General features: G+C 42.3%; 1 protein-coding gene across 6 annotated transcripts in view; it reads left to right on the forward strand.

Moving 5' to 3' along the window:
* The first annotated feature begins 210 nt into the window (after nt 1-210).
* Nucleotides 211-14,037, forward strand: part of hecw2a (HECT, C2 and WW domain containing E3 ubiquitin protein ligase 2a) — a 34,563-nt gene continuing 20,736 nt past the window's right edge. The window contains exons 1-4 of one of the 6 annotated variants that reach the window (XM_069532675.1): nt 211-810; nt 9,696-9,816; nt 9,942-10,645; nt 13,584-13,691. In XM_069532675.1, coding sequence (XP_069388776.1) covers nt 10,267-10,645; nt 13,584-13,691 — 487 coding nt within the window. In that variant the 5' untranslated portion in view covers nt 211-810; nt 9,696-9,816; nt 9,942-10,266. The remainder of the gene's footprint in view (nt 811-9,695; nt 9,817-9,941; nt 10,646-13,583; nt 13,692-14,037) is intronic. The other 5 variants (XM_069532676.1, XM_069532677.1, XM_069532678.1 and 2 more) reach the window with 5 other exon arrangements.

The raw sequence follows: 14,037 nt of genomic DNA on the forward strand, positions 1-14,037 counted from the left end.
CAGGTTGAATGCATTCAGTGCAGTTTCTCTCTGTCTCCGTGGGACGTGTCTTGAATCCCCTTCCCACTCTGGCGTTTTCCCACATTAATATGCAGCGTGTATGTATGTTATCAACACACTCACTGCTCTGGATGCTGTGTGACTAAATCCCTCTGAGCCCCCCCCCCTCCAGTAGGGAGACTCACTTCTCTGCACATAAGCAACACCACATTACGCCATCCTCCAGTAAAGGACGTTTTTTTTTTTTTTTTTCGTTGAGCCTGACAGTGGGTGCATGCTCTGCCCAGTCAGATTCCGTGCATCTGCCGGGACTGGTGGGAGGACGTCGGCACTGACTGACTGACTGCAGCGCGATGCAGAGGGATGCGATGCATGTTGTGAGACTCACGCCTGCAGCCCGCAGCAGCAGCAGCAGCAGCAGCAGCAGCAGCAGCAGAGCTCTGTGCGGGGGGAGCGCGGGGAGGTGCTGCCGGAGTTGATGCACACACCTCTGCACGCTGCTGCCGAGCTGGGCCGTGGTGTCTCTGCAGCGCAGCAGCTTTTCACAGGGATACCGTCTCGATACGTGACTCCGAGCCCAAAGCTGCTCCGGATCTGAGAGGGAGGGAGAGAGCGAGGAGGAGGAGGAGGAGGAGGAGGAGGGGGCCATAGCGCGGCACCCCGCCCGTCTCGCCTCATTTGGACTGCAGGGATAAGGACCTGAACCGTGATATCCCCGCGCACCAACCACGGAGCAGGTGTTTCGGTGGCAGCGCTGTCATCACCAGCGGGCTTCACCGTTTGCCTCCGTCCCGCAGCTCTGCGCCAAAGGTAAGCCGTGCCACCCAGGGGGTGCGGGGAGCGTGGAGGTGTTCATGGCTTCCAGCACTGACGCCGATGAGGATTCTCATGATCGTTCTCAAAAAACCAGCGGGTGTTTGTCATTAAACAAGCGCTGCGTCGTCCAATGCGCATCGTGTGGTGGCTGTCTTGTAGTTTTTGTATCGAAGGGGACGAGTGATCGCAGTTTTTTCCCTGTTTTGATTCATCATGTATGCGCCTTATGAAGGAGATGCATTAAGACGATGACGTAGGGAATTCCCACAGTAATCCAATAGCGAGCGATGACACCTGCACATTCCGCCAGTGCGGTCCCTGTGTGGCCTGCATGCTCAGTCATGTGCGCCAAGCGTCCGTGCGCGGCCTTGGCAGCGCATGCAGCGACTCGAAATGATTAAACTTGGAGCAGAACTGTTATGTAACGTGATTTGTGCTGACGTGATTTTGCCATAAGAGGGGGTTACCTTCAAGTCTCTGTCGCTCGGAGGTGCTGAGATGCTCAGTGGTCCAAAAACCGCTGTTAACGATCCGATGAGCATGTTTGTTTATGAACAGGTAAATCATTTTGTGGTCACACTAACCCAATGGTTCTGTAATACAGTCATACGAGCCTGCAGTGTCTTTACAAATCCACTTTGAGACCTTCCAGTGCTTTCAGTGCAGGTGTTGTTTAAATCTGAACCCACAACATTCCTGAAATAGGATGCATAAATCCTGACATGAATTGCAACAAGCAGAAATTCAGTTTTGGTTTATTTTTTTTACCATGCACTTCATTGCCAAAACAAATTGCACCACTTGACAGAATCAGACAAGCTGTAAATGTTTGGTTTTGGTTCTGAAGTTTGGGAGTTTTTGAGCCGTGGATGAAGGGATAGAGTGAGGGAGCTGAAAATCCTGTTCTGCTGCTACACCCCAAAGTTAAGGGAGGTGTGTAGGAAGATAGGGAAATCAATTTTGACTGCACAGTTTATTTTAAAAACTAAACATAGTCTGCACTCTAAACATGCAGATAGAAGGTGCTGTGATACTGAAGAGAACTTCAATTACACATTACTGTTATGTTTCAAAGCAGGTTCACGCCAATCTTTAGTCCTGTGTGACCGACATGTCACCACAGTCCAGACTGAAGCGATCAAACTGTCCGATCAAAGCAGTGTGAAGTGTCACTGTAGGAATCCACTGAATGCATTTTGGAAAAAGAGGGACTATCCCTTTAAAGGGGGAACGTCACCTGATTAGACCTCCTCTCAAGGATGTGCTGGTGTGAACAAACTGCTTCACTGACTTCTCCCTGACTTCTGAGTTTTGTTCCAGCAACAGATTACTTACCTCAATATCCTTTTTATGAGCACATAGTTTTCATTTCAGCACAACATCTTCAACTTGGATCCCCCAACTTTGTACCTGAGCAGAGGTTTAATCACACACATGTAGGAATCTTTAAGTAGACCTCTTTCAAAGCAGACATTTTGACTCGTCATAATAAGAACAGATGTTCCCAGTTAGAATAATGATGGCTTTGATCAGCTCCTGTGTCCTAGGAGGCCATGACAGTGTGACGGAGTATTAAAAACACCAGCACAGCAAGGCTGAAGCAGCTAAATGGAATTCGGTCATTTCTGTTTTTTTGCATCTGTGCTTTTCCTACTGTGATATTGCAAAATTGTCTTTTGTGAAAGATGCTTTATCATTAATGCAGAGCCCTTTCTTTACCTGCCTGTTTGGATTGGTTTGCTTGTCCTGTGTTAATGCTCCGGAGCAACATCAAAATGATGTATCGTTATTAGTGATCCCTCATCAAACAGTTCTATAAGATACTTTCACTTTTTATTGTTTATTTGCTGAACGTTGTGTGCAGAGCTTTCATATAATCTTGGTGTTGAGTGAAGTTACTTAACGTCCATCCTGGTTTATCTGCAATGACTATTGCGATTGACTATAGTGATTGTTTTTCATATAAGGAAACTTGCATGTTGGTTACTTCAGAGGTCTGTTAAGCGATCAACAAGACCCAAGTTCACATCTTTTCAAAAGGGCTTAGTTGACGACCACTGCTGTACTTTATCCAGTGGCGTAAAAAGAAGACACTGTTAGCACACTGCCCCTGCTACAGAGCTCTGGTCGCCTGTTTATCCAAAGTTTACTTATATTGAATGTACTGTTTGTCCAAATTGCACCAAATTGGTGTATTAAAAATACACATGCCAAGTGAGAAGCCGATAAGATGAATGATTCCACATACAGGCAGACATACAGACGTCTGTGATATTAGCAGGTAGATTGTATTTTAAAGGCTCACGTTGGATATATCATATTAAACATTTTGATCCATCCTGCGACTATATTCCCACATAAGTGATTTACTCATATTATCCTCGTTCATTCAAGAATTCTGTACGAACCAGAGCCCTTAAAAACTAAACTAAACCTAATTCAAAATTTGATCTTAGGTGAAAATAACATGCCCATATGCAACACATGCTCTCTACTGAATCTATGCTTCTATTGATTACCAACTATAATGTGTCTGTTGCACCAAGCACTCTCTTCAGATTTGTGGTCTTGTGATATGAGACAATATGAAATTTAGTACTGATCTTTTAGTAAATGACAAACTACATTATATTTATATAATACCCAACTCTTTAAGCAACCTTAAGTAATCAGAAGTTCTACTTTTACAGAGAGTTGTATTAGAGTATCAGTCACAATGGTGGCACGCTGTGTAATGTTTTGATTTAAGTGTAGTGATGTGCTGAGAAAGATTATCATCAAACTAAAATGGTGCTTCCCACTGTATAGCCTGTTAATTGATGTAGCAAATGAGTCAGGAGTTAAAATGGAAGAGGAACACCCGGTAGTGATGTTACTGATGAATTCACGGCTTTATCTGCAGGTCATCAATAAGCCATCATTAAAATGACCCCTTAAAATACAGTAGTCTCCCTTTGTTTAACCTGAAGTGGCTTTGAGATCGTATTCCACACTATCTAATTGTATATTGTTAGATATACTATAATATACTACATCGTTAGATATACTCTCTATTGAAGCTATGTGATGTTTTAATTTTTGGAATATTCCTGTATTTATTCATTTATGGCTCCACTTCTTCATCAAACTGAAGTATTCTAAGCATTTCTGTTGTATTATTTGAGACACATTTTCCCTCATATCCAGTCTGACAGATTCTGCCTTTTTGAAAACTCTTCAATTAAAAACACGGTAATGTGGGTTTGAACAATGAGTTCTGGATGCACAACCTGAAATTGCAATGACTCCGTAGTCCTTGCTTTGACCGAAACTGATTCTTAAATAGGATTTGAACAGCTGTTCAGCAGCTCAAATTCTTCTCCAGTATACTCCCGCATAGAATATGTCTGCGTACAATTTTTACGCCATTTATAAATCAATGTACAACCCACATTCACATTTATTGATAGGTCAGCGTTCTAAACTTGGAGAGAGCTGTATTAGTCAAGCTTCCCGCTTAAATCCCATTTTCAACCTGTCAGGGAGGGATGCCTCCTGAGGAGTGACTCACCCTGGGTGATGTGTTTGAAGAAATACTCTGAGTGGGACAGAGCTGCATTTTCAGGGACGCACTGACACCAGGGCTGTAGCCTGTGTTCTCTCAGAATGACTCACAAGGCCGCATCCTCCAGTGAGTCCTCACTGCAGCAAGTTTTTAGTCAGGCAGACCCTTAGTCTACATTTCACCCTCAGGTTGATTTGGAGCTCAGTGAGGAGGTAGTTTTGTGTTTCTTTCTGTTGGCTATGAATTTCCATCGTCCGGGTCTGGAGAACAGCATGGGGAAGATTCCTCATGCTGTGTGTGTTTGTTATTATTTTAAGAGTCAGTGAGATACAATCAGACCACAGTGTGTGTGTGTGTGTGTGTGTGTGTGTGTGTGTGTGTGTGTGTGTGTGTGTGTGTGTGTGTGTGTGTGTGTGTGTGTGTGTGTGTGTGTGCGTGCGTGCGCCAGCTCCCCAAGGTGTCCGTTCTGTCAGGCTGTAAAGTACTGCAGTCACCTCCACAGGGGCACAGAGGGGTCTCTCTGCTGACACCGACACCAACCCACACACACAGAGGGAGAGAGAAAGAGAAACAGTATGTGAATGAAGAAGGAATCCCTTCACTGACATCACAGCATCTAACTCACAACATATATCCAGTGGGAGCTGAAACTAGTGCGTCATTTTATTGTGGACTAATCTCTTGATAACTCAAATTTCATTAATAGTAAACTATGTCAGAAATGAGTGAAATGGGTCTATCACAATATTCTCGAGCCGCACAAGATTTGTCTGATCTATTTCTATGTCATATATTTCAAACAGGTGAAAACCCAAAGAAATTCTTGGCTGTTAAAAGCTAAAATCATCTGATATTTGGAACCTTGCTCGATAAAATGGTTTTAATTAGCAGATGAAATACTCTCTGCTGTGGAATAATACACTTTTTAGTTAGCATTGGGGGCAACAGGACAGCGTATGTTGGATTGAGAGAAAATAAACTACATGTGTGTGCATGGTGATGAAGGAACATGTGACCATGTGCAACAGTGTGGGTTATTGATGTGTTTTAATAGTCATCTGACAACAGTCAATCTGTAGAGATATGTCAGGCATATAATACAAACAGCACTAGTTAGAGGGATGAATGAATTTTCTGTTGATCAACTTGAGATAACGCAGTAAAACCCACAAACTGAAACACATGCACATTCAGTGAGTAATGGATGCAATTTAGCATTGCAGTATATATTATACAGTAATGGTGAAATAGTATTTTCAACACAGTGTGTGAGTGTGTTTGCAGAGGAGAGCTGTGCATCAGCTTGTGATTGTGAGGGTTCAGTAAGTCTTGTTGTTGGCCTGAGGTGGGTAAAAGGAGGCTAACAGACACGATGGTGTCACATGGGACCCAAGACATGACAGAGTTTCTCCGTTTCTACATTCATGCGTCACAAATAATGACATTACTGTAAACTTCAAATATCTTCTATGACAGCTGGGTCTATGAATGTTTGATGAAAAAACAACAATCCCTCCAATTCTGCCATGCTCTGTCAGTTATTCTGCTGCAGATGTGTTTTTTTTTTAGTATTCATTGCACAGCGGTGCATGGCGAGTACAAAGTATTTGGTGCCTGATAACAGAACAGTGCTCAAATGACGGTCTTAGCGAGACAGGTGTCAAATTTTCCATCATCCCAGAGAATGGTTAGAAATAGAAGCACATTTGTCATTTTTGGATACTGGAAAAACACCTTGTTTATCTACATTTTCTGAGAATCAGTCACTAATCCCACATCAGGTCAAAGCTTTACAGAGCGGTTGAATTGGGATTATAGTGGGAAGTGGGAGCGTTTGAGAAAAACAAGCACTGGCATGAGACCAGATTGAATCAACTCAGTGCCCTTTACTGAGGTCATGTTTTGGTTGGTGCTCTTAGACAGACCTAGATGCAGCCCTGGAATCTCCAACTACACATCAGGGTTAGACAATGCCTGGCAAACCTGTGTGTGTGTGTGTGTGTGTGTGTGTGTGTGTGTGTGTGTGTGTGTGTGTGTGTGTGTGTGTGTGTGTGTGTGTGTGTGTGTGTGTGTGTGTGTGTGTGTGTGTGTGTGTGTGGAACACTTGCATAACAATTCAACAGTTACATGTACATTTATTTTAGTTTTCTCTCTAACTGAATAAGCTCCTTCTTGTTTATGGAACTGGCCCCTCCCTGCTGATGCTTTATGACTCTATGAGGCCATGTGCACACGTGAGCAGGATTTACGTATTCCTGCAACTGTGATTAAGGTTTTATTCTGTCATAAATCCCTCTATGCGTCTTGTGTGTGTGTGTGTGTGTGAGAGATGTAGCCATGCTCTGGTAATCTTGTCGAGTCAGGGATGTCCAGGCTTTCCTCATGTCAATTACAGCAGATCTTATTTCAATATCAGGCCTGAGTTACCTAGAAATGCAGCCAATCCAGTGGCCAGTTCATCATTTATCTCAGTCAGTTCGAAATGCAAAGTGAATTGATTCAGATGCATAAGAGCCATAAATAAGAACCATATATTATTTTCCATATTTTTCATTATAATGACAATTTTCATATAAATTACAACCTCAGTAATTTTTTCCTATGCAGCATTTTGTCATGCCTGGCACATGTGTAATACTTAATGTAGATGAGCGATACGATGTTCTAGTGTGTATCAGTAGTCTCACACTTTGATAATAATAAAAATAACTTCATTAATATAGTACTTATACAATACAAGTAACAAAGTGCTTTACAACAAACAAAACTGAAGTAAATATATGATTCACAAACAATCACAGTTAATAATTAATGATAAAAAAGATACAAATAATAAAAGTCACAGACATCATACAATAAGAAAGATAAAACAGGTAACCGATTCTGCTGGTCTGATCTCTTCTGGCAGACTGTTCCAAAGTGTAGGGGCCCTCACTGCAAAGGTTCTGTCTCCTTTGGTTGTCAGCCTTGATTTTGGAATGGTTAGCAACGCTGTCCCAGAGGATCTCAGACTACATCCTGGCTTGTATTCAAGTTCTGAAATTAAGGGATGGGCCAGGGTCTACTAACTGTCGACAGGATTTATTTCTGAGTAAACATGTGCGAACAAAAGTCAAAGCCAGTCCAATGCATCCCAAAAATATTAAGTCCAGATTTTACCAACTGTGTTTAAGTCGGTCTTAGATTTGTTCTCCCTGTCACTTTTTAAAGCTGCTCTACAGGAAGTTGTTAGTGGGTCAGTGGAGGGAAGGCAGAGAGCACATTGAAATAAATAGGTATCGAACAAAAATGGGCACCGTTAAAGAAGCCTTTTTCTAACTGAGGTGCGCCTCCCCAGGGCCATGGACAGAGAGACTGTCCTCTAATTACAGCTTAAGTCATCTGTGCAGCAGTTTATTCCAACCCATATCTTCGTTTTATTGCTAGGCGACCTGTAGAGGCCACAGTATTGATGGCAGGAGTGAAGGAGGTCAACTAGCTGTCTTCCTTGTTTCAGTGACGGAAACAATATTGTAACTCTGGTATTATTTTACGAACAAAATGAATGTTTCTTTTCATATTTAACCATTAACCCTCAAGGTAATGCTGTGGTTAGCACTGCCACCTCACATCAAGAAGGTTCGTAGTTCCTGTTGAGTTTGCATGTTCTCCCTGCGGTAGTGTGGGTTTCCTCTGGTTACTCTGGCTTCCCCACAGTCCAAAGACTTGCAGATTAGGGTTAGGTTGATTGACCATAGCTGTGAATGTGAGAGGGAATGGTTATTAGTCTCTACTAATGCAGTGCCCATTCTAAACATGCCTGTTTGAAATGGGCTGTTGTCTTGGTCTGTGTGAAAGCTCTGGAGCTATATCAGAATTAGTCCTTGTCATTAGTGAGTCCTCCTCAAACTGTTCTAAAATATACTCACTTTTTCATTGTTGGCATGATGAACGATGTGTGCAGAGCTTTTTACATACACTCTTTTTATTAAATGAATTTTCTTTATTAGTAATACTTCAGGTACTTTGCTCATATAAGTTTGAATATTTGACCGTTATTACTATTTCAGATTTCTGTGAAGCACCCGGCACAATCTTGAGACCCAAATTCACAACCTTTTAGAATGAATGAATTCAATTTTATTTGTTTTGCACCAAATCATAACATAACATTTACACTTTAAAAAGTAAGTTCAAGACCTTACAAAATTATACAGAAGCTCAACAGTTCCTACGATCAGCCAGCACAAGCATGTTGTTGCCAGGACGGAGATTAGCACCTGTGCTGTGTGTCTGTGTCTCAGTCTGATAACCCGCTGTTTGTTGGAATTTTGTTAATGTTTTCAGTTACACGCTACATCTATTGCACTTCTGTCTGTCCTGGGAGAGGGATCCCTCACACATGGCTCTCTCTGAGGTTTCTTTATGTTTCCCCTCCTGTTAATAGGGTTTGTTTTGGTAGTTTTTTTCATTCATCTTGTTGAGGGTTAAGGACAGAGGATGTCGCACCTTGTCAAGCCCTATGAGACAAATTGTGATTTGTGAATATGGGCTATACACATACATTTTGATTGATTGATTGTTTGACCCCGTTGGAGACTGTTGCTGTAGATTGAGATTGAGAAGAAGACATGTTCAACTCACCTTTTTATTCATACTGTATAGTGAGTGAATCATGTGTCCAAAATTCACCAATATTGTCACTGAGCTTTCGGAATAATTTACCATAGACATGCATCACTAGACAGCTCAGTTTTTGAGACATACACGCATTTAAAATGCCAAAGATTTAGGGCTAAGCTCTAAATGCAGCCACCACATATTTGTTGATTGTCACCAAACCTTTAGATAAAAAAACACCTTCTCGGACCATTTTAAACCAGCAGATTGTGAAGGAACATGCTATCCGTCCGTTTTAACGAGCTGGCTGGGGTTGAGACTCTGACAGCACTCCCCAGACATTTCCCAAACTGGCTACTGTTGATTGAAGAGCTTCCTGGGAGGCAGATACAGCTGCATGTCTCCCTTCTCTGTTTTTACTGAGGCAATCTGCACTAACAGAAACAACCGAAACCCATCTAGTGAGATGTGTGTGTGTGTGTGTGTGTGTGAGGGTTAAGAGAACGTTTCATGCATTTCTTTTTCCAGTAGTCTCACAGACATAATGGATTTCAAATATGATATTTTCAGTTTACTCTTCTCCACAGAGGGTAGTGTTTGTAGCATTAAGACGAACATATAGACTTTCATTAAGTGTTTCATTAATCATTCAGAGAAGTAAACAGAACATTGTGTCAGCAATGAACCAATAAAAATGACTTAAATGTGTTCTAAAAATAAAACAAATTGTTCACAGTTGAAACACGTTACCTCCTTCGTTGTTAATGGGACGTCAGGGAAGAAAGGACGGAGCGGAATGGCTGTGCCGGATTATTTGTTGTTGGTGACAGGCTTTTTGACAGCAAACAACACGACTGGTGACTAATGTTTGTTCAGTCATCTGCTGGTGGCGACTCACAGTTTACAATTATTGCTTCTGTTGTGTTGCAGCAAATTTGTCACTGACTGATTTCTCTGTCTCTCCCTCTTTCCCCATCTTCAGGTTGCAGTTGGCATTGGATACCATGGAATCAGACTGGCAAACATTGTGGATATCTTTAACTGCGACAGTTATGTTGTGATGCGTGGACCAAACTCGCAGATATCGGGGCTCTATAAGTAGAGGAGATCACCACATTAATTTTAAGGCTCCTATCCAGGCACGACAACCTCTAACTAACTCTCACTGTTGAAACATGAGGGTTTAAGTTGAGTCAGCAAGTCAAAAACAGCAAAATGCGTCACCGCATCAACAGTCAATAAGACTTCTTGGGCCTCTCGTCCACTTTTTTTTACTTATTGTAGCTGTTTCTTCACCAGACACAGACATGCGACCGTCCCTGGCCACAGCAGTCCTGCCACCCAGGACGCGCTCCCACAATCCACCCAACCTGGCTGTGGGGGTCCGCGAACACCTTTCAGCTCCAAGAAGGCGCAGCCCCCACCTCCGGCACACCCTCAGCCCAGAGAACCTGCGGACCCTGGCGGAGAGGGGTGGGGCTGCTGTTGATACCGTGTCTGTGGTCAGCAGTCCTATAGGGCTTCCACGTGCTAACAGTGATACAGACCTGGTGACGTCCCAGAGTCGCTCCTCGCTCACGGCGTCCACTCTGGAGTACACGCTGAACCGGGGTCAGAACCTCGTCATATCCTGGGATATCAAGGAGGAAGTGGATGCTACCGACTGGATCGGGCTGTACCACATTGGTTAGATGATTATTTTTACTCATGTTGTAACTGGTAGAGCTTTTAATGAACTTTTAATTCTTCTGGGCAGGTCAAGGTTTGAAGTCTGGGTCTATATTAACTCTTATGTTTTTGAAGATGGATTAAAGTCAAGTCACGGGTCCTCATAACCAAATGCAAGTCAAGATGAAATATCTAAATGCACGATGTAGTTCAGCCATAAGTGAATGGCTAGAAATCCAACTTCATTGCATCATTTCCAAACATCTCAGTTTCTGCCCATCCATACTAAAACACGTGTTCCCAGTGTACATGAGTGGTCATGTGATATGCGTTTTCAAGCATATTATTATGGACGGGGCCAAAAAACTTGTGTGAGCAGAGATAGTTTTAGTTTGAAAATGCCACTTTCAAACTAAAACGTAGCTGCATGGAAGAAGCCTTAGTCACATTATATGGCTTCTTGTTATCCTCAATTTTGGGCCATAGCAGATGTGTGACAAGTGATACCTACTTCATGCAACATATCGATCGGCTGGATTTTTTACATGAGTCAAAGCAACTATCACATTTTCAACACTCAACAACATCAACAAAACAACATGTTAGTTGCGGAGATGTCTTGTGTTCTAAGACCACCCCTTTGGATTCTGGAACAAGCAAAACACATAAAAAACATTGTTGTTGTTGTTGTATTTGCTTTCCCCCAAAATGACTTTTGGAAACTCGCAGCCACTCAGGAACAGAGTGAGCTTGACCCTACGTGTCCTCAAAGCGTATCAGCTGATCCGGGTGTTTTATTATTGGAAGCTGAGAGTAGCCAGGTATAGTCTTGTGCAGGAGCTTCCATCTCTGAGTCAATACTGAAACAGGAGCGGTTGAGACTTTACACAGGACTGGAAGCTGAGTCAACATGTAACAGCTCTGCCTTGGTGTACGATAACACACACACCATCACAAACCACACAGGTCCTAGCGGCAAGCAGGGTGGTCTCCAATAATAAATGCTAATCCTGCTTAGAGACAGGAATTTGACAGGGGGAAATACATTGACCTGTGTGCTGAAGAGGGCTATCAGTCTCAAACTGTCTTGCAGATCTGTCCATCAGGGTGAAAAGCAATACAGCAGCAACTGTGTTCCACTGGCACATTTGGTCTTAACAATCCATGAATTTGATGCCGTCTTGCTTACTTAGTAACAGCTGACATCACCTTACATTGGCACCTGTAACCTAAAGCAAGCTCTTACTCAGCATTTTGTTTCTGAGAGAAATTAAGAGATCTACCAAAGACCACCTCGGTATTACAAGATGAAACCTTTGACCAAATTAGGTGATCATTTGTCAGCATACAAAACAACTGCATCTGCCATGAGTATTTTGAAAAAGTGGCAGGGCTTTGCAAATCGTTTACATTGATTATATTTACATTTCACCATTCATCTTTATTTCTTATATGTCATTTTTCCAACTCTATCGCTACTGACCAAAAAAACCCCATTCCAACAATTCTCTCTGTCCGGCTGTTAGCTGTTATCACAGACAATCCTGAACCAACCCTCGACGTGCTTATTTTTAACGTGCAAGGGTCGGGGGCTAATGGTTCAAGGCAACCAGAAACTGAAATATTAAAGGGGCATTCCATCCATTTTACCCACAAAGGTCAGCTTATTTGTCAGGGGTATGACTATCAAGAGGTCTATCTACAGTCTGTGAAACAATATCCCTGATGATGCCACCTGTCTTATCTCAGGTTTGTCTTTGAGACAAAAAAACAGGATCAGTGTCAGGAGCCCTGCCAATAAACTGAAAAGACCCACCAGGACAGGGAGGGTCAAATGCTATTGGTTGGATTATGGGAAATGTAGGAGCCAGTGTGTTGGGAGTAAAACCCATACTAGGGGTATTCATTGCTTCAGTTGTAAAGGACTGAATATCTATTATCACACATAAAGTACCTACAGAGACATACTGCTGCACTGATGTAAAAAGAAATTATTTTGAAAAAAATCATCCTTTTTCAAGTCCATACATTTGCCTCCTCATGATGTGGTGAGGTGATGGATGCTCAGGGAACACTGCAGCCTGTGAGCTGCTCAGGAGAATCTATTGTGTTAATAATGGATTTCTGAAAACAATAGTGTCTTTGACTTCCCAAGAGGTCATACAAACCTGAGTACAACACACTGCAGTGGTTTCTGGGCACCATGTTATTATTTTTACTGTGATCATGCTCATTTTAGCGTGTTTAACAAATGATTAGTTATGTTTCTGACGACCTCCAGGACTTAATTTGTTTGGATTAGTTTCCCTTGTAAATGGGACCCTATGTGGGGGAGAGATAGTGTAAACTGCTGGTGCCCGGCGAGGCGTCAGGTCAATTCATATTGATCATAAGGCTGCCAGGACTTATTATCTGCTCCGGGGTCTTATACCCCAGAGGGGCTACTGCTTTCCTCGACTAAGCAGACACTCAATGATAAGCGCCCTGCCTTCCCCTCTTCCACTCCCCTTCACGCACCCACACAGGCATGCTCATACTCATGCACACACACACACACAATATACACTCCTATATACCTTGAAACTTTCCACCAGTCAGCTGAGGTTGGTGCTTCATTAATCTGCGTGCAAAAGTGCTACGTACAGCGGAATTCCCCATCCCTGTTTTTAACTCAGAGGAAGTTTGGTGTTTGTCCTTCTGCTCAGAGGTTGTAGGGAGGTTATTTTGGGAATATATTCAGTGATTAAAGAAAGAGTGTGCAGACTAAACATGCTTAAAAAGCTGAACAGATGCAGCTTGGTTGCAGTTTTAAATAGCAGCTTCATTGCAGCTTGATCACTGTCATCTGTTGTTTGATTTGATATCAAGAGGGATGTCAACACAGCAAGAACATGGTTTGACTGAACCCAGAATTAGCACCCTGCATAGCTAACTAATGGTCTTTTGTTTTTGCCAGATGAAACCAATCCTTCCAATGTGTGGGACTGTAAGAACAGAGGGGTGAATGGCACCCAGAAAGGTCAGATTGTATGGAGGCTTGAGGCTGGGCCCTACTTCATGGAGCGTAAGTTATGGGTCTCAATGATATGATTCATTAAATTAAAAAAAAAAAGAAAAATCACTTAATTCTGATTTAGAAGTGGAGAATTATTGTAAAACATTTACTCATCCACAATCTCAATGTTTTTCTGGCATTCAAGGAAAAAATAATCGTTTTATGAATATTTGTATGAAACAAATCTCATGTTCACATTGTTTAATGAATAACAATCACAGGTTACAGTATGTTACCCATAAATTCAGAATTACCCTCACTATATGAAAGATTTGGACGTATTGAAAACACGATTCCACAGTCCCAGTGTAACTGAAGTGAAGCCAACGATAGGAAGATCATTTTTGTAATGTTT

Source organism: Paralichthys olivaceus, chromosome 10 (genome assembly GCF_024713975.1).
Source record: "Paralichthys olivaceus isolate ysfri-2021 chromosome 10, ASM2471397v2, whole genome shotgun sequence".
NCBI classification, from domain to species: Eukaryota; Metazoa; Chordata; class Actinopteri; order Pleuronectiformes; family Paralichthyidae; genus Paralichthys; species Paralichthys olivaceus.